Consider the following 20,372-nt stretch of genomic DNA (forward strand, 5'->3'; position numbering starts at 1 on the left):
CTCCCGCTCCGCCTGCGGCAAGGAAGCCTTAACCTCCATGGACGCGCCGCAGCCCCCTCCTCACGCAGCCCCTCTCACACCACCCCCCCACACCAGCCCCCTCCTCTCACACCAGCCCCCTCCTCGCACTCACACACCAGCCCCCTCCTCGCACTCACACACCAGCCCCCTCCCAGCCCCGCCCTCCTCAGCCCGCCACAACCTCTGAGGGGCTGCGCGCGCCTGCGCTTTTAAAGCTTCCCTGAGGCCCCGCCCCTTTGGCACCTCCCCTCCGTAGCCCCGCCCCGCCCGCCTCCCGCCCTGCCGCTGGCCCCGCCCCTGTATCAGGCCCCGCCCCGCCGCGCCGCCACCGCCCCTGGCCCCGCCCCCTGCCGCGCGGCTCTTCCGGCGTCGGCCCCGCCGCTTCCGGCTCCGTTTCCTGAAGGCCCCGGGCGCGGCGGCGGGCGCGGTGCCGGTGAGCGGGGCTGCGGGGCGGCTGCGGCGGGGCTGGGGCGCTCCCTGCGCTGGAGCCGCTCTCCGGGAGGCGGCTGAGGCGCTGAGCTGAGGCCCGGCCCCGCTGGCAGGGGGGCTGCCGGGGCCGGGCCTGGCGCGGAGGGCTGAGGAGACCCGGCGGGGGAGCGGAGAAAGGCTCCCGGTCTGTTTGAGCTTCCTCTTTTGCTCTCTTCTTCCGTCTGAGGTCCGCCCCGTCTGGCTGTCTGCCTCCTGCCCTCCCGGCAGCCGCCCTGTGCTCTGGTGTCGGTTGTTCGGTGCGGGTCTGTCCCTCCGGGGCTGGCCCCGCGGGGGGCGGTTGGCCCTGCTCTGCAGGACGGCCTGTCGCACTGGCTCTCCTCTGCCCTGCGGGCCGCACAGCTGAGTCAAGGATGGAAAAAGCAACCCCGGCCCTTGCTGCTTGAAGCGTTTCATCCTGTGGATGTGTCTTTGCATCCCTGAACGCTTGTTTTGATGTGTTACAACATATAAACAGGCATGATTGGGTGTTACAAAGTGGATAGGTGGGTGAATCAGCAGGTGTTAGTTGTGCTTTATGGGGTGGGAGAGAAAAGGGTCACTAGTCTTTGTTAGTTTTAATACTGGTTGAAGTCTTCTAATGTTTTGCTTTCTGTTTGGCCTGTGATTCATGCAAGGGGGTCTAGAAAATCCTAATTAAGCTGAACAAATGGGATAATGGAGTAAAATGACTTACAGGAAAGAACTAATTCAAAAGTGGTTGTATTTACTGTAGGTCAGACACCTCTGATATGCTATTTATGCCTTGAGGAGCTTATTACCTTTCTTAGGTTTCATCAGCTCAGCAAATAATAAGATGCACAACAGCAAAGTACTTTCTGACCAGAAGTTATTGGCTGTTCCCTGTTTGGGTTAACTCTGGTCACACACAGACCTGATGAACTATCCCATCCAAACCAGCTGGCATATAAGTTTAATTCATAATTTCCACAGCTGCACATCCTTCTGTGTGTGTGACAACTGGCATGATTCAAAGGAATTTTGTGGGATTAGGTCTCACCTTCCCACTGTCATGTGTTCCTGTTGCCACCCTGAAGACACTTTCCCTGGTAACGAGGACATGGTCATGACCCTTCTTGTGTTGTGCAATATCTGGGGTCTGGAACTGCTTGCATCCACACTGTTCTTCCAGCACAATGACCTAATTAAGCTGTTGGTCTGAAATGGAAATTATTATTTTAGTATTGATCAGAAACTGGTCATGTTGTTGTGTGGGTTGGTTGGGGTTTTTTTTTGTTAAAATAACCTGTCTGGTTGTTGCCAGGCACTGGATGACCAGAGCTAAACAATGTCTGTACCACGTGGAGCTGTCCATGCAAAATGGATAGTGGGGAAAGTCATAGGAACCAAGATGCAGAAAACTGCCAAAGTGAGAGTGACAAGGCTGGTGCTGGATCCTTACTTGCTGAAGGTAAAAGCTGGGCCACAATTTGTCTTGCATGGTAATTCTTGTGCTGTGTGGAAGAATGTTGTATTGGTTTGACTCTTCTTGATGGCTCTTTGCAATGCAAACTCCTTGAGGAGCTGGCATGCTGGTTTGCCTGGGGGGGTGACTGCAGAGGAGGAAAAGCAGTGTGTGGTGGGGTATCCACCTAGATTGTCTGCTGAATGTATTTCTGTGAAGTGCTTTGTCAATGCACTTAATTTGGTCTCTGTTGAGCAGGTAAGTTTTTTTTGTTGTTTCATCCTTAGATTTAAATTTCCTTATTGATTTGGTGTGTTCTGTGTTGTGGAAACTTGACATTATATTGCCCACTTTGACAGCATGTTTTGTAGCAGTTTTTTCTGTATGCGTAATTGTAAACATACTGAGTGTTTGAATCTGTGCTGAGATGTATTTGTATTTAGCACTTCTGGTCAGTGTGTTTCAAATAGGGAGGTTAAAATTAGTATTTTGTCCATGTTTAGATGGGGGAACTGTGGTACATGTAGGTGGAGTAACTTGCCTTTGGTGACCAGAAGGTTAAGGATAAAAGTCAGGATTAGATGATGGTTCTTGTGGATCTCAGTCCATTATGTTATCCAGTAGAAGAACCTCTTTGTTTTTTTATTAAAAGAAAGGTTCTGAATTCTGTCATTCCAATAGGAGTAAAGATTAAATTTTTGTATGAAAAAAAAGTTGAGCCAGAAAACTCTGAAATTACCAACTTCAAAATGCTGATTGCAGAGGTGCTGAACTGCAGATGTCTTAGGATGAATAAGAGTTCCTGTCAGTGGCTGAAGTGTGGCCTGCAGAGGGAACTCACTCAGCAGAGTGCACAGCTCCTTCTCTTCATGGTGCAAACTGAATCTCATCTTAAAAAGATTCAAGACTTACTAGTAAAGTGTAGTTAGGTCTGTATTAACTATATATTTGCCACATCATTCCAAGGTTTCCTTTTTTCCTTCTGCAGTTCTTCAACAAGCGGAAAACCTACTTTGCCCACGACCCCCTGCAGCAGTGTGTGGTTGGGGACATCGTGCTGCTGAAGGCCTTGCCTGAGAGGAGGAGCAAACATGTCAAACACGAACTGGCTGAAATTGTTTTCAAGGTTGGAAATGTCATAGATCCAATAACAGGGAAGCCCTGTGCAGGAACCAGGTTCCTTGAAAATCTGTCTGACTCAGAAAACCTGACAGAGGCAGATACCACCTATCTAAGTGAAAAACTTCAGGAACTTAAAGTTTGTTCAACAGACAAATAGTGGGGAAAATATTTAAGCAGAGGGCTCTTCAGCTTGTCTCTGTGGGGGATGTTTGGGGCCCTGTTGTATGTTAAATGTTTCAGTGAAATCTCTAGTCAAATGAAATAGTAAACACAGTTGCTTACCAGAGCAGATGTTACAGATTGATGGGCACCTCAAATCTTCAAATTAAAATACAGAGAAAAATGTGAGTTTAGTGTTAACACTTGATTTTGTCCATGTAGTTTTGCCCTGAGCCCTGACAGCTTCAAAAGCCTACTGCTCACCTGGAATGACCCTTCTGCATTGAGAAAGGCAGGAATATAACTGTATAATGTTAAAGTTTGGTGGGAGGATTATTGTGTTATTTGGTTGTTCTGTATTTCAGTCTTTTGTGGCTTGTAGGGTTACTTAAGATAATGCTATTAAACCTTTTGGGAGGAAGTGCAGAATTTTAAAACCACCCACCTGCATGTGTCCTTATTTCCTCTTACAGTTGCTCATACCACATTGCAGTATCTTCTGATTTCCAGAATCTCTAATGAACTCACAGCCACTTGCCTTTATAAAGGCAGTGAGGTGAGAATAAAACTCTGGGTAGCTCAGCATGGCTGTCTTTGTAACCTGTCCAAAGGAAGTATTTAGTCCTGGGAGAGATGGATCTCCTTGAACTGCCAGCAGGGGTAGAAGCTGATGAGAATACCAAGCAAAAAAGGTAGAAGATGGTTAGATTTAATCTTATCAGAAAAGCTAATGACATAAAAAAAGCTCTGACAGAAAGAACCTTACTTTAACAAACTGAGCCAGCTTACACTGCCAAGCTGTCAGTTGTGTTCTCTTGCAACGTCAGTGGTGTAAATCCTTTGCCCTTTAAGTCCTTCACAAACTGAGGTTCAGCTGCCTGCAGACTGCTAACAAAATCTGTTGAACTCAGCAAATCATTTGGGCCTGGAAGAATGAGAAACTTAAGTCTTTGATGCTTCACACCAAAAAACGCTGTTCCTGGAGTGCTGGTCCTGCAGTATGTCCTGCTTGTCAGGTCAGTGTGCTGGGGTGTCAGGGCATCTGGATGCAAAGGTCTGTAAATCAGTTCTGTGGACATGCTCTCTGGCTTTAAGGAAGTGTCTTAAACATATGGCTGCAGGTTATTCTTGTTGATGTTTGTTGCAGTGGTTCAGGTTTATGTAAATAAGTAACTGTAGCTGGCTGATTAATGCCCTCATGGGAGTGGAAGGGACCTGGGCTCTGACTTCTGCTCCAGCAAATGTAAATTGAGAAACTTCATCCTCAGCAGAGATTGAGAGAAATCAGACCCAGGCTAGAACGTGGCCTGAGCTGTAGGAAATACCCTGGGTTGTGTCTGAGCAGGAGTGAAGGAATTGGAGGAGCTGTTTAGAGAGGGTCCCGAGAAGGGCCATGAAGATGATCCAAGGGCTGGAGCAGCTCTGCTCTGGAGCCAGGCTGGGAGAGTTGGGGTGTTCAGCCTGGAGAAGAGAAGGCTCCAGGGAGACCTTAGAGCACCTTCCAGTGCCTGAAGGGCACTCCAGGAAAGCTGGGAAAGAGATTTTCACCAGAGAGGACGTGATAGGACAAGGGGTGATGGTTTTTAACTGAAAGAGGGGAGATTTAGTTTGCACATCAGGAAGAAATTCTTTCCCATGAGGGCTGTAAGGTGCTGGAACAGGCTGCCCAGGGAAGCTGTGGCTGCCCCATCCCTGGCAGTGTTGAAGGGCAGGTTGGATGGGGCTTGGAGCAGCCTGGGCTGGTGGGAGGTGTCCCTGCCCATGCAGGGAGGTTAGAACCTGAGGATGTTTAAGGTCCTTTCCAACCTGAACCATTCTATGATTTGACCCCAGCACTTGGGATGAGTGTCCTTCTAACCAGACATAGAATGTTTATAACAAATAAAGTAAGTTTCTTGTTTGGTTAATGACTTACATCTACATCTAATTATGGGATCAAATAATCTTTCCCTGAATCTCCTGGGGTTTTTCCTGAGGAGATGTGTCCGCTTGTTTCCAGCCCGGTTCCCTGCTGGTTGTTTCCAGCAGCCGCTGCGAGGGAGGCTCGACAGCTCCACACGCCGTCGGGACAAACGGGGATTAAATGACACGGTCTGGAGCGTAACTGCGACCATCGTGTGACAATCACCCAGCCTGCGAGGAGGCGCCACAGCCCTTGTGTTTCCCGGAGGCCGGAGCGCAGCCTCGGGGCTGAGACAAGCACGACAAACCGCGCGCTGCCAGGAGGAGCTCGGAACGTGCCGTGTGGGAAGGCGAGGGTTGCTCGTTAACTTATTTTCTCCGAGTGTCGGCTGGTTGCTTTCAGGACCGTCCTCCGGGGGTTGCCGGGCGCTCCGGCCGCGCCTCAGGGGCAGCGACTCCAGGTCCCGCCGCGGCACGAGCGCTTCCCGCCGGGGGGGGGGCGGCTGGCGCATGCGCAGAGCCGGCCGCGCCCCCGCCCCCCGCTGGCAGGCGGCAGGAGCAAGATGGCGGCGCGAGTGCTGCTGCGGGGGAGGCTGGCGGGACCCGGCGCCGCGCCGCGCCTCCCGCCCGGCGGCCTGGCCCTCAGGTGAGCCCTGAGGGGGTGAGGCGGGGGGAGCGGGGCCGCCGAGGGAGGCTGGAGGTGGAGCCGGCGCCGCCCTTGCCTCCGCTAGCCCTGCCGCGCAGACACCCCCCCCCCCCCCTCCCCTTCTCTGACTGGAAATGGCGCCCCGCTCGCCAGGGCAGCTGACGGGCTGGGCCCGCGGCCCTCCCGTGGGGCGGGGAGTGCGACCCGCTCGGGGTGTCCTTCAAGGTCACGGGCCCCAGGAGCAGCCTCTCTGCCTCCCTCCCCCGGGGGGGGCCGGTGGGCGCGCCGCTGGGCTGCCGCGCCCCAGCCCTGCCCCGCCGGGAACGGGGCCCTCCCCGCCCGCCGGGCCCCACGGACAGCCCAGCCCTCGCCGGATTGCGGGGTGCACAGCTGCCCTGCACGCGTGGATTCCTGGCGTTGGGATATGTGCGTTCTCTGCACCCACCTGTCCCTGCAGGATCAGGGTGGGCAGCCGCTCTGCGTCCCCGCTCCACCCGGCGGCAGGGTGCCTGGCTGCCTGTCCTCTGGCCGTGGGGTGCATGGCTGCTCACACAACAGCACCTCTTGCTGTCAGGACACACAACCAACCACTCCACACTCGGTGCCAGGTTGCACTCATTCCCAACATCCATGTTTCCCCAGTCCCAGGGTGCTGGCTGCACACACATCTTTCCACTTCACCATACACAGCTGCACATGGACCCCAGCACGTATGTGCACCCATCGTCTCTCAGGGCATGTTTTCCTACTTCCCTTGGGAGCTGAGGCGTGTGTGCCCGTGCAGACAATCCCCAGGTGTCGGGGCACCCACACAGACACATCCATCACGTTTTGGGGTGCAGGCACGTGCATGCTGACGTCTGGTGTGAAGGGTCAGACACCTGCACACCTCTTGAGTGGCAAGGGTGCAGACAGAGTCCCAGGTGTGCACACCTGTCTTGGGTACAGGAAGCAGGCACACATGCTCCCTGGGCGTTGGAGGCAGAAGTGGCCAAGCTCGGCTGGGTCTACACAGTTTTTTCCTCCCTTTCTTCGAAATGGGGAGATCTGCTGTCTCAAGCCTCTGAATGGGCATCACTGCAAGTGGGAATGGGGAGAGCTGTGGGGAGTACATGTGAGATCTTACAGGTGTGTTTGGGGTTTTAGTTTCAAATAAACTTTGTTTAGACCACAAATCAAAAACAGTCAGCTATAGACAAGTTGTTTTTCTTTCTCTTCCACGCAGACACGGATTACTACAAAATCTAAATACTTGGCCTGATATCTCTCACCCTGTTTATATTCTGTGCTAAAGCAGAAGCTAAGCAGGATAGAAGCGTTTTCATGGTTATTTTTAATCTAAGCATGCTATTAAATGTTATCCTTTTGTGTTCATAGCCCAGTCTTTGTAGCAAGAAACCTAAATTCATAGTTAACATTTGTAGGGTAAGAACTTGCTGGCAAGGTCAAGCAGTGCCTTGAAAGATTGCATGAAACCTCTCTGGAATCATTATTATTCCCAGAAAACAAAGAATTGTGAAGTGTCATGGTAATTCCACATAGTGTGTCAACATTCGTTCCATGTATGTATTCACATTTTCATTAGTGGTATTTGAGCTTTGCAACAATTTGGATCTAATATCTGTTTTACTTGGAACAGGTATTATGATATTGTGGGGCATAATGTTAAGAAGTTAGCTAAAGGTAGGTCTGTTGGATGGTGGACTAGTTTTGAACTAATTTGTGGTTAGTGCTCAGAACTGGCAGTCCAAAGACATGGGTTTAATCCCTGCTCTTCCAGAACTAGTCCCCTGTTCATGCTGCCCACAAAAGTGAACCAGTAACTGGTTCAGGACTTCTTGATTTGTGAGTGTCTAGAATGACACCCATAGTGTAGGACTTCCCTAAGAATATGGATTAAAAATATGGCCTTAGTATTGTAAGTAAAGCTTACATTTAGGTGGATAGATGGGATTTGTTAGTCATTGTTCATGAGGGACAATGGCTAGGTAAAAGATATTACATAAATGTAAGTATTTACATAAAGTAAAAATATTATGTAAAGTATTACTCTATTGAAAATGAAATATACCTCCAGTTTTAGGTGCAGTTTAACATTCAAGTCATGAAACTCTACTAATAGCAAAGGAATTTGCTTTCCAGTGTTATCCCTGTAACTCCAGTTTACTCTTGCTGCTGATAAAGCTGGTTCACAAAAAAGCATCATGTTTATTTGTCTCTTTTATCTCAAAGTTTGCTGCAAACAATAATCCTCATAGAATAGCATTCTAAATTTTTGTTTGCTAATTCTGTTAAATAAAGGGGAGGAAATGGGGATAGTTCACAGATCTGATTTGGAAAACTGAGTGCTGCAGGATTGGGATAGAGTTCTGCCTCCTAGAGCCCCCATTGCTGTTCTGTGAGCACTGGTGATTGCTTTAAGGGAGCTTTTTAAAACAGCTTGGATTTCTGTGGTTGTCTTTAACCCCTGTAATCTGGGACAGCTGGTGTTCCTGTGGCACCTGTAGATGTGACAACACAACTGCACTCACCTGTGTCTCACCTGCAGCTGAGATCAGATGCTCCTCCAGGCACTGGTATATCCTCTCTTCTAGCAACAGCCTTATCATGGAGTGTTCTTTTAAATGCTGGCACTGGGAATAGCTGCTTGGCTTTCAGCACAGGAGCATGTTTGTGTGTTGGTCTGGGGCCAAAGGAGAAACCATTTTTAATAAATACACCAATAAGGTATTTACCAGTTACTTCTTAATACTGCAGGTCATCTCAGCTGCAGTTGTTCTCGTGGTTGTTACTGTTTCTCTGCTATAATTTTCCTTTCCTCCATCCTGCTTTCCCAGGATGTTATTTTCAGACATTGGGACTAAAAAGTTGATTGTTGAACATTGTTGGTGTGAACTGTTTGTGTCACGCAGGCAGGCAGGCAGGCATGTTCATGAAGGTATTTTTCCTGAAGGAAGTTGAGATTTTCTTTCCCTATTTTTTTTTTTCCCTTGGATGATTGTCACAAACTTTTGATACCTGGAAGAGGGCTCCATAGCTGAAGATTGATAGCTGTTTTCTGGATCTCCTATCAGTAATTAAGGGGGAAGAGTTGACTTCTGAGGCAAGAAAAGGTTTAAATTTCCAGCTGTAGTGGTACATTTTTAGTACATCAGATATTTTAGTATCTCAGCAGAAACCTCATATCAAAAAGAGTCAAATTGAAGTGTTTGTTACGGAAAAAAAGAAAAAATATTTGAGCTTGGGGTCACGTGTCAAATATTGTAAAGAATCAGTTCTGTACATCAGCTTGCTTGTCTTTCTGCACAGTTTTTGGTGATTGGTCTGTGAGCTGGCAAAGAGAAAAATAAGGCACAGTTACGAATTGTAGTGGTTTGTGCATTCTGTGGTGTAGAGGGAAGTGGCATCATTTGGAAGTGTCCTTGCAGAAGCTGCATGGGGATGGGATGAAAAAAGACAGTGAAATTCTTCTGTTTCAAAGGGAAATCCCGAGTTTGTACAAAGGTTGTGGCTCTGTACCCCTACATAGAACAGCTGCTGTGATTTGAAAGATTTGCAGACTGTTTGTTTCCTGCCACTTGTAATTTTTCCCAAATTAGACTTTCATTATATTTTTTCTCTTGAGAGATGTGCTAGTTAACTTTTCCCTTGTTTAGAGCTATGTTTAAGCAACACAGGAACATATGGCAGCTGCATTCCTTTCAGGCTGTACACATCTTTCCTCATGCACCCTGTCTCTCTGCTCTTTTTCACTCCTGTCTGTGTACATCAGGACAGACCTGGCCTCTTCAGCAAAGACACTTGATTAAAAAGAAGATGAATGGGCAGCAGAAGCAGCCACCCACCCATTCCTTGCCACGAGTACAAAGAATAAAAGTGGATGGTGAACTGGTTTGCTCTGTGTCCAGTAAAATGCTTAGTGGGAAGGTAAAGCTCAGCGGGGACAGAACTGCCTGTGCCATGCTAGGAGGCAGCCAGTGGAAAGTTTTAGTGACTGTGTGTTATGCTCCTGTTTGCATTAAACTTGGTTGTGCCTGTCTTCCCTGCCTGGTGGGCACTGTCAGGACGTGCTCAGTGACAGTGTTGTGTGTGTTGTTGGTGTGTAGGGGGCTGGTCTCTTCAGCTCACAGACCTCGTGAGGACAGCTGGTTAAAATCGCTCTTTGTTCGCAAAGTCGATCCAAGGAAAGATGCTCACTCCAACCTTCTAGCCAAAAGAGAGACCAGCAGTCTGTATAAACTACAGAGTGAGTGACATTTTTATATTTAACATTACCATTTATTTATTCTGTTCCTGCATTTCTCATGTAATGTTGTTGTTTCAGTTCACAATGTAAAACCAGAATGTCTAGACGCCTACAACAAGCTTTGGTAAGTGTGTGTACTATGTTTTCACACTTTAGACTTGTTGATTTGATCACAAGCTGTTCTTGAGAACTGGCAAATATCATTAGTATTTAGAGGCTTTTACTGTCAGGGCATGGTGTTAAATAGATCATAATATTCTTGGAGAGAGGTGGCAAAAGGAGCTTTACTCAGTTCACTCTCACCTTCTCTGTTGGAGGTGTCACTGTCCTGAGCTGCAGTTTAGTTCTCCCCTTCCCTCAGCTGTGCTACAGCTGCTGACCCAGGCAGGTAGATCCTGGTGTGCTGTAGCATGTCCCGCTCCAGCTGCCCTGTAGGAATGTGTGGACCGGTTGATGTCTGCATTCAGGAGAGAAAGGCAGAGATCACCAGTCAGTAAAACTACACGCCAATATTAAATTGAAGTCTAGCTTTGAGGAGATTTAAAAAACCCAGGATCTGGCTTTCAGCTCATTTATATCCTTCTGCAAAGGTAATGTTGCTGATACCTATTCTTAAAGAGTTCTGCAGATCCTTGGATAGGACCTTTGCATTGGGATGGTGTCCTCCAAAGGAAGCAGTGCTGTCATTGGTTTTCCCAAAAGTTACAGCTTTGTAAAATGCATGAATTAGTAACATTTTAAATTTACTGCCTTAAGGATGATACTGCAGAAATATTAGTCCTGTTCTGCCTACAGAATCAAATCACTCCTTTGGGCCCTGAACAACTTCTCTTTTGAGAACTGTCTGGAAATGAAGTGAGCCTCACATTTCAAAACAGCAGAGCTTTCTTACTGCCAGTGGGCATCTTGTCAGTTACATAGAACATTCTTAGCACAATGGTACCCTAGTGCAACCATTTTTTAAGTGTGATGCATTGGTGAGAGCAACAGCTGGGCTGGAGTATGGGGGAAAAGTTCACAACTCCCCATTTACATCCTTGACTTGGTTACTGGTGTCTGTACAGCCACCAGTAGGTCTTGTAAAATCTGTATGCCTTCATGTGTTCAGCTTTGAAATGGGGCTCGGTAACCAAAAACTGTTTCCTTTGCTATACAGACATAGAAATGCACTAGATTAACATTCAGTCCAAGGTATTTTTAGCTTTTCTGTTGAACAAAAAAAAATACAGAGAAGCACAGTTAGCATCCACCCAGCTTTCTGCTTAAATCTTAATATAAACTAGTCCAGTTACGCAAGACAGGAAACCACTTCTCTGCATTATCTCATGAGGTACCTAAATGTTGAGTGACAGCAGAGGCTTTTATTTTCAAGCAAAGAGACAGTAGCAAAGAAGGAAGTGTCTGTGGTTAGATTTATTCTTTCCAAACCAAAGGAAGTTAAAGTATTCCAAGGAAGGAGAGAACTCAAGAGCAGAGCAATAAAAAAATATAAACCTCTCTAAACTTACCTCCTTCCTCTCCCTAGATTAAAGATGAACAGATTAATTCCTTATTCTGTAGCAAATCAGAATAAGGATTAATCATCTGTTGATATAGAAATGATGTAATGAAGACAATTATGTGAGTACTTTATGAATCACTGCAGTTAAGAAACCCTTCTGAAGAATTAGAAACGGTTAAAAAGGAAAAAGATGATGTTCCATAGGTCAGTCTGTGGGTGTTTTTTTTCTGTAATTGCAACAAAATATATTTTGGGGTTATTGTAATAATGTGACATTCCTGTTTAAAGCTGCCTTTTTAGAATTTCATGCTTTGTAGAAATAAACTGGTGGTCAAACACCCTTGAAAACATCCTTGGAGAGTCATTCTATCATATTATTTACACTATGTAGTGAGAAGCCTTGAGGTGCAGATGGGTAGTGAGATTTGCTCAAGGTTGTCTAGAACGTCAGTGGCAGGATCAAGAGGAAAACACATCTAATGACTCTCAGCCCAAGACCATCCTGCTTCCTCTTTTTCCATACTGTGCAGAGACTATCATCCAAACTGAGGAAGAGGGGTAATTATTCAGGGAGAAATACTGAAAGGCAAATTTGAACCAGACTAATTTACTTATTCCTCAGAGTATAGTGCAGTGAAAGCTGTCTTAACTGAGTCAGCAATCAGTAAAACTTAATTTCCTAATGCTAATTAGGCCACTTTTAAAATTTGAAAAGAAAAAAAAATGTTTGAAGTACTGGCACTAGTCAAACAGAAATACTGTGCTGGAGGTATTTTTAAGGCAGTTTCACTGCATGCATTAATGGGCAAGTTGCCTCAAACTAAGACCACTTTCTGAAATGGTAGAAAGCAGTAAAATGCACACTGTGGAATACAGGCATCATTTAATCTGTGAAAATACATGGGTTTATTCATGCAGCTCAAGAGAAGTAATAGCACTGCACCTGGGACAGCAGACTGTCCTTTCCTATTTTTGTGCATTCTGCCTCACTTGGTACAGAAAAGCTTTTCCTAAAGCAAATCACCCAGGTAGATAGGCTGTGTTTTCTGTAAGACATCCTGATATTTATTTTCCTAATGTGTTTGATGAACTTTTCAGTGAGAGACATAATTTATTGCATTGAAAGAATTCTACGATGCTGTGTACTTGTCATGCAGTCTAAGAAACACCTTAAATTTCTTGTCAAGTTGTAGCTCCCTTTCCCTTGTATAGCAGAGCTTTGTATTTCAGCTTTCTTTTCTGAAAAGTAGAGCTTGTGAATTTTCATACCATGATGCTAAACGTGTGGTGATTTGTTATACATATCAACTGTAGCCTCCCTGAGGAAATGCAACACAGTGTCTGTATTCCTTGTTTTCAAGTCAAGAGGTGCTGCCAAAGATTCATGAAGAAAAACACTACCCATGTGCACTGGTGGGGACTTGGAACACGTGGTACGGAGAGCAAGATCAGGCTGGTAGGAGATAGAAGTACAACAGAATGTAAAACCATACAAGTGAAACGTGTGCTTGGCAGGTTTCTTCTCTTTCAATCATCTCTGTTGACAGTTAAACCTTAAGCAATGTCTGTAGCAAGGGTGTGTGTGCTTCAGTTACCAGCAGTCATATTAACATGTCCAGTGCTTGCTTTTGTCTTGTTGAGTTTGACAGTCAAGCATTAATTCCTAAAACTTGTTAATGCACTTGCATGTTTTCCAGGTGATAGAATAACAGCTTGGGAAATGCTTGCAAAGTGTGGTCCTGCAGTATTTTGCAGGCACAGATCATGTTCCTGAATATTTAGAGTAAAGGCAAAGGCTTACAGAGTTTATCTTGCATTGGGCAGTATAAAAGCTTTACTCAGACTTCCCTACTTCAATTGCTGTGTGAAAATGAGAGGGAAATATTCATGCCATCTGAAAATATTATTGCATGGCACACCCAACAGTTAGCTATCTGTGCTGGAGGAAACATATAAACATAAACATATAAACATACTGCCTAACTATGCAAACTGAAAATAAGTTTGAACTGGAAATGACTGAAGAGCTGCTACAGAAGTAGCTACACAGAGTCTAGTGTAGAGAGAGAACCTGAAAAACATCTTGGACTTTGGGAAATAGAAGGAATGGGAAGCCACCAGTAGAGAGTGGTGTGCTGATGTTTGCTATGTAGTTTGTTATCTAGCTCCACTGTTGGAGCTGTGCTGGGATCAAGGTCATTGCTTCATTATTGAAAAATACACTCAGGTACACAGTTTTTCCTGCATTCACAGCATGTATCAATATTGAAATTTAACAAATGCAAAGAAACAACAGTAGATAAACAAAATAATGTCTGAACCAGTTAAAGTTTTGAAGGGAAATAAGGGAATGAAGGCAATTTAAATGAGAATATTTTAGTCAAGTCTCAGTTGTTGCTTTTGTAAGGGATTAACAGAGACTGGATCTGTAATTGCATCCATAGCCTGCCTTGAAAATGTTATTGTAACAGTTCTTGCAGTGTAATGAAGCAGATTATGGGGGATTGCTTGTTCAGTACTTGTGCCCAGGCTGTGTTAATATTAGGTGGACAGATCAGATTTGCCCTGGGGTAAGGCAGCAGAAGCAGGCACACAGGATGAAGCTGCTGTCATGTGAAGTGCCTTGCATTAGTCTTGAGTTTGCTCTCCTGGAAAAGGCACAAGATTGCTTTAGAGGGGAGAAAATAGCTTTTGTGACTCTTCAAGGTGAAACATTGTTGCCTTGCTATATTAAGTGCTGGTTAATAATCTCATTATGATATATTGAAGGGATGTATTATCATTTATTGAAGAGAGAGTCCTTTGAAAAAACACAAATGTAGATCCCTGTTCTGAAGTTGTTATGGGTAAAATCCTGAGACATGTCACGGTTTAGCATGTTCAGATAGCTTCTGCTTTTTTCATGTAATCTTTACCTCAAAAAGAACATATGCATCATTTTTCATGGCCTACAGAAAGTGTTTTGCTCTTTGTGCTTAAGTAATTTACTGAACTAAAAAGTCTACCCCTCTGTTGCTCTCGGATGAAATTAGTATAAAACAGATTTTTGGAATTGAGTCACCCTCTTAAATTTAATCTCAGTTTCAACTACAGTCATGTAAAGTCATCCCATCTTACTAGCATGGCAACAAAAAGGCCTTTCAGAAATTTCCCTTATCTTCAGAGTAGTTTGCCAAATTTTCCAAGAGAATCCTTTTTAAAAAGCGGATGATTCCATTATTCTTAAAATGTTCAGATGTGTAGCACTTTTTTTAATGAAAATCTATTTTTAAACCTGCTACGTGAATTCTATTTTTGTATAATTCTGTAGTATAAAGAGAATTTTATAAGCTTTAGCACTGGCTGTGACTTGCCTGAAAGAGGTTCCTTTTTTCTGTTGCAGTTCACTTGTGGAGATATGAGGGGGGTTATCCAGCTCTCAACGAGGTCATGAGTAAACTCCGTCAGAACAAGGTAAAACAAATTGATTTGGTTAGAATTGGTTATTTGACTCAAGAGAACAAAGAACGGAGCAAAAAACAGCACACTAGTAGACCCCACTTTTACTTAAGTCTCTCATCATTTCCTGTACAGACTTAGAAACCTCTTTGGAAAAGGCTTTATTCTCCTGTTCAGAAGCCCTGAGGTTTGTCACCAGAGTAGTTCATGGAACACGCTTGGTGCTGTGCTAACGTGCACTTGAGATCTTCAGATACACCACAGGAATTCAGATGCCTTGACAATGTACAGGATTTCAGTGCCTCAAAACACCAGGAGAGCATAAACCAAATAATCTAAGCCACTATATGGTGCTCTGCTTTGTGGTGTTGAAACATACCCCACGGTCTGAGGGTGCTGCCTTTGGCTTTTAGGAGTTCACGGAGTTTCGCAAGGAAAGAGGGAACATGCTTCTCTCCCGCAAGAACCAGCTGCTGTTGGAGTTTAGTTTCTGGAATGAACCTGTTCCCAGAGCGGGTCCTAATATTTATGAACTGAGATCCTATCAACTTAGAGTAAGTTTAAATTTTTATTTTTTTGAGCTCCAGGCTGTTGTAAAATGTTCAAAGCATGTTTATACAGTGCAGATGGGGAACAAAGCTCATCTTAAAAAGCTGAGTCATTGTTGCTGTCAAAGTGTGGGGTCCAGGATGAAGGCAGGCTCCAGCAAGATATTAATATCTGCAGGGCTGAGAACCCTGCGTTTTCATTTGAGGAAAACTTCAGGCAAATGACTAAGAAGTAATACAGTAAATCGAGTAATTACAGATGATTATAACATGATTATCACTTGAAGGAAGTGATTTTGTTAATACATAGTGTTTTCTATAAGTAAATGTTGTGGAAACTGTCTGAGAATTCTAACTTTAAAGACTTCAAATTACAGTTTTAACAGTCTGTTTTGTTTTTGTAGCCTGGAACAATGATTGAGTGGGGAAATTACTGGTAAGTGTTGCTTTAGCACTTGCATCCTCCCATTTGAGAGAGGTTTAAAATCATGAAATGGAGGCAGCAGAATGTGACCAGGGTGTCTCAGTCACCAGTTAATGGCCTGCTCTGTACTATGCAACCTGTTAGATAGTTCTTTAATTAAAAAGACATACCTATAGTGGTAGCCAGTCTGTTGCAGAGGATGCAGCAGATTTATAGTTAAGAGAGATCTTTATCTTATTTACACAACACATCATGGGGTGTTGCCTAGCAAAGGTCTAATAATATATATGAATACTTAAAAGCTACATTCTGCTACCACAAAATCTGTGGTAAATGAGTGTGGCAAAGACAGTATGACTCAAACTCAAGGATTTAGTTTTAAAGGAATCTGCTGTAAAAATGGCCTGCCACTTCACACTCTTCCAGCAGTTGTCTTTATACTGGCCCCACTGTTGAAGAATGTTTAGTGCACAGGCTAGTGCAACTCTAGGCCTCCAGTTTAACTCATTCTAACAGGTTAATAGGTATATTTTAATTATTTAGTGCTGAAAATCAGTGCATTGTAGATTGTTTTCTCATTTCTAACTGCTGCAGTGTACTGCCCATGCTGTTGAACATTTCAACTCTTGTTTTCCTTTCAATTGCTGCCTGTTTCCTACCCAGATCTGCTGTGTCTAATGGCTGCTTTGCTCTTCTGCAGGGCTCGTGCAATTCGTTTCCGACAGGATAGTAATGAAGCGGTTGGAGGATTTTTCTCACAAATTGGACAGCTGTATATGGTTCATCACCTCTGGGGTAAATTTGTGTTCTCTGCTTTTTTTCTCACTGAATCAGCCCCCAACAGACTCTTAACTTTGCCCAGGAGACAAAGTTTTTACAAAAGACAAAGAAGTGCCTTAAAAAGGCTTTTTGTTTTGCATCAATAGTGTGATTTTCTTAAATTTTGTGTAGGTAACTTTAGTCTTCAAACAAGCAAGCAGAAGTGAGCATGTCATGTTTGTTCTGCTTCCAGCAAGTTTCTCGTGGCCCTTTCTTACCAGGGACTTGTTTGCTTTCAGTAACATAACCCTGACAAGCCACATCCTGCCACATCTTTTCTCTGTCCCCATTCATGCTCGAGTCAGGTTTTTACAGTTTGCTCTGAAACATTCCATATAGCACCCCTGCAAAAAGGAAAATCAAGCATTTATTTAGATCACTACATCCTGGTGGTTTGGCTTTCTCTGTGTGGTAGTCTCCACAAATCCTTAGCTGCTTTTCATACCTTAGGTTTGCTACAACTTGAGTAAGCTCATCATCTAATATTTGTTGAGAAAATAAGCAGCATTATCTTCCCATCTCGACAATGCAGAATATTATGTTCCAGCATGAGGAGTCTGACCCCACTGGTGTAGAGCTGTAACCTGTAGCATTCTCTGTCTTACCTGTGTTGAAGACTTTCTTTCTCCCCCAGTTCCTCCCATTTGCGTTGGTTTAGGAGCTCTTCCTCTTTGTGGAGAAGAACTTCTGGCTTTTTTCCTTCCCAGTGTTTGCAGCCTCCTAATTGCATGCTAGAACACTTTTAAGGGAGCTATTCATGTGCAGAAGGAAAAGAAGTTGCCTCTAAGGTTTGTGCTTGTTGTTTTCCCTCCCCAGCTTACAAAGATCTCCAGACCAGAGAAGATATAAGGAATGCTGCCTGGAATAAACCTGGCTGGGATGAACTAGTCTATTACACAGGTAACCTATTAACTTCACTGGAATGCTGGAGATAGTCTTTTGTGCATGCTGTCGTTTCTGTGCTTCAGTGCATTGCACAGTGATAAAGCATTTTGTATCTCTGGTGTGGGTCTGTGTGTCACTTTTTCTACTGCAAGGGACACTATTAGCTAACAAAATTGCTAACCTTCATAGTATATGTTTATAAAAGTACCTCCTGTGGAGGAACAGATTTGTGTAAATGTTTCCAAATTGTAAGGAGCCAGTAGTGACATTTGTTACTACCCCCATTATTTCATGAAATATGGGAGCCTTATTAAATCATTCCTTTGGAAAGAGGATTTAAACTTCAGAGCTAAAAGCCAGGAGCTCTTTGGGATCAAAGATAGTTTTCCGAGCAAAACTCACAAAAGCATGCTGAGCATGTCAGATTTTGGTTCCATAGGGTTCATTTCACAGGAAGTATACCAGAAAAATGTAAGATAACTTTCATTATGGTGAAAAGGAACAGGAATATTTGTCTTCAAAGGAGCAGACAGATTACATTTAAAAACCACTTGCTCTCTGAACTGTGCTTCAGTTCCAGGGATGTTGTGGTTACTGATGACTTGGCATGCACTAGCTAGGAGAGTAAATTGAAGACAATAATATCTGTTCAAACTGAGTGTGCAGAAGTGTTGGTGATCTCTGTTAGTGAAATTAAATCCTGTCTCAATTTTTTTTCAGTGCCCCTTATTCAGGAAATGGAGTCCAGAATCATGATACCATTGAAGATTTCTCCACTTCAGTAAAGTCACTGATTTACTTGTGCCTACATAGATAAAGTGACAAGTATTTGTCTTAAATTAATTTATGGTATACGTTGTATATCATAGTCTGAAATATAAAAGTACTGTATTCAGCTTATAAAAGAGACCTCTTTTCTTCAGAATCTAATGACCTTTTGCTTTTAAGATCGTACCCGGGAAAAAAAGAAATGTAGGACTGTAATTAAAAGGTTGGTTAATTGAGAACAAGTACAAAGACATATCTGAGTTCCTCTGTGAGACAGCTGCTCAGGTTAGGTTTGGCATGCAGTATTTGATTCTTTCTGCTCCACAGCCAGTGCCCCTGGTCAGCAGCAGCACCAGAAGACAGGGTTGCAGTTGCTGTGGCCTTTGTGGAGCATAACAGTGGCTGCAGACATGGAACACAAACGTGGGAGTTGTGAAATGAGGAGCTCTGAAGCCCCTGGGCAGCTCTGAAATACACCCAGCTGTTCTAGCAGGCCTAAAACCAGTAAGGAGCTCTGAATTTACTAATAGGCAGTCATTAATTGAGGATAATGCTGATTGTCAGGTGATAGGTATGGACAGAGAGCAGGGCAGGCTGCTTTGCAAGGACTCTGAAGCCTGTTGAAATAATTGCACCTCTGTGTAGGTATCTACACCTGAAATGAATTTTGTGAGTGACCTCCAACAGATACTGACAAGATGTGGTTGTCTGAACATTCTGCAGGGAATCAAGTTCAGTTAAATACCTTTATCTCTACAAATAGGTTGGGAGTCTAGGAAAAGGGGTTTAATTTAATAAGCAATCATTACTTCAGACATATGCTTGGTCAGGTGTTTCACTGCCTGTACAGTAGGTGCTTATGGGTTGGTGTGTGAAACTGCCACATGTGAGTCGATGGGATTGGCACCATTCTGTCCAGTTCTGGTTTGGTTTCACTTTTAGTCTAGCATATATCAACACTTTTGGTGTCTACAATGATGTAAAACATCCTGTAAGTGAAAATAACAGTCTTTCCTTAAAGTGGTGACAAATCAGTGTACCATGCAGAATGTACAAATCAGTCACTGAATGTCCCGTTTGTACATTTCAATGAGTTTTCAGGAAGAACATATCAGTCAATAAAATTATTTTAATTTTCACATTTTAGTGGCACCTCCTATGTGTTCACCACCTTGTTCTCTCACCTTGCAGTGTTTATTATGGAGTATTTTTCCCCCCAGTGTTTTACAGGCAGAAGACCTTAGCCACTCAGTAAGCTAAGTAATCCTTTTGGTACCTCCTGGACTAGAGGTCAGGCTTGATATTTGCTCAGTGGGAGGGAGGTGATGGTTTTTAGTTTTTTTTCAAACCAGTCAGACCTAAAGAGCTCTTGTGAAATCCGTGGCACGATGCCATGTTTCCACAGCTCTCAGACTGGCAGCGGATACTGCTGTGAATGTTAACATCTCTGTGGCACTGAGCCTCCTGCACGGGCTCCTGGCTGCAGCATTTCTGGAATGACAGGGGCTCCAAGTGGAGCCTCTCACAGTGTTTGCAGGATCGGGGTCTGTAGCTATAGCTGGTTACCTGGATGTTAGGGGTTTTTTTAATACAAGAAAGCAAACACTTCTGCCCCATAACTGTACAACTGCAGAGAAACACACTGAGTGAGAGCAAAAAAGAGCTGAAACTTGTTCTGCTCATGCAGTCTTGGCTGAACAAAAGCATGATTGTACATGAGCTGCCCTTGGAGCTGGCAGAGATTTTCTCAGGAAGAAATTTAAAAGAGATCATCCCTAATACTCCCAGAAGAGGTCTGGTGAGCAGCCTGGCAACTATTGTCTGCTTTGGCTTTTGGGAAGCTTTTAAAATTCTGTATACAGATACTTGGCAGAGCTGCTTATGTTTCCTCTAAAAAGCCATCAGAAATTTGCGTCTGGATTTGCTTTCAGCCCTCCTACTCCTCTAGTATTAAAATGCAGTTGTATCTTCAAGCAATGATTGTCTTGGCTTTTGGCTGAAA

At 44.4% G+C, this 20,372-nt stretch overlaps 2 protein-coding genes across 3 annotated transcripts; both read left to right on the top strand.

The window, feature by feature from the left end:
• The first annotated feature begins 374 nt into the window (after positions 1-374).
• On the top strand, positions 375-3,633 carry MRPS17 (mitochondrial ribosomal protein S17). Of its 2 annotated transcripts, none has more exons than XM_051636047.1 (3): positions 375-454; positions 1,772-1,918; positions 2,901-3,633. In XM_051636047.1, exons 2-3 carry the CDS (start codon positions 1,796-1,798, stop codon positions 3,189-3,191), a joined length of 414 nt encoding a protein of 137 aa, XP_051492007.1. In that variant the 5' UTR covers positions 375-454; positions 1,772-1,795; the 3' UTR covers positions 3,192-3,633. The 2 variants fall into 2 exon arrangements, with proteins under 2 accessions (XP_051492007.1, XP_051492006.1); XM_051636046.1 differs by lacking the exon at positions 375-454 and adding an exon at positions 612-992.
• A 2,001-nt stretch (positions 3,634-5,634) lies between these two features.
• On the top strand, positions 5,635-19,509 carry NIPSNAP2 (nipsnap homolog 2). The gene is made up of 10 exons (XM_051636044.1): positions 5,635-5,741; positions 9,848-9,987; positions 10,066-10,111; positions 12,850-12,944; positions 14,871-14,941; positions 15,340-15,480; positions 15,879-15,910; positions 16,599-16,693; positions 17,534-17,617; positions 18,323-19,509. Exons 1-10 carry the CDS (start codon positions 5,659-5,661, stop codon positions 18,385-18,387), a joined length of 852 nt encoding a protein of 283 aa, XP_051492004.1. The 5' UTR covers positions 5,635-5,658; the 3' UTR covers positions 18,388-19,509.
• Positions 19,510-20,372: the final 863 nt, after the last annotated feature.

This window comes from Apus apus, chromosome 18, assembly GCF_020740795.1.
Source record: "Apus apus isolate bApuApu2 chromosome 18, bApuApu2.pri.cur, whole genome shotgun sequence".
In the NCBI taxonomy this organism is placed as follows: Eukaryota; Metazoa; Chordata; class Aves; order Apodiformes; family Apodidae; genus Apus; species Apus apus.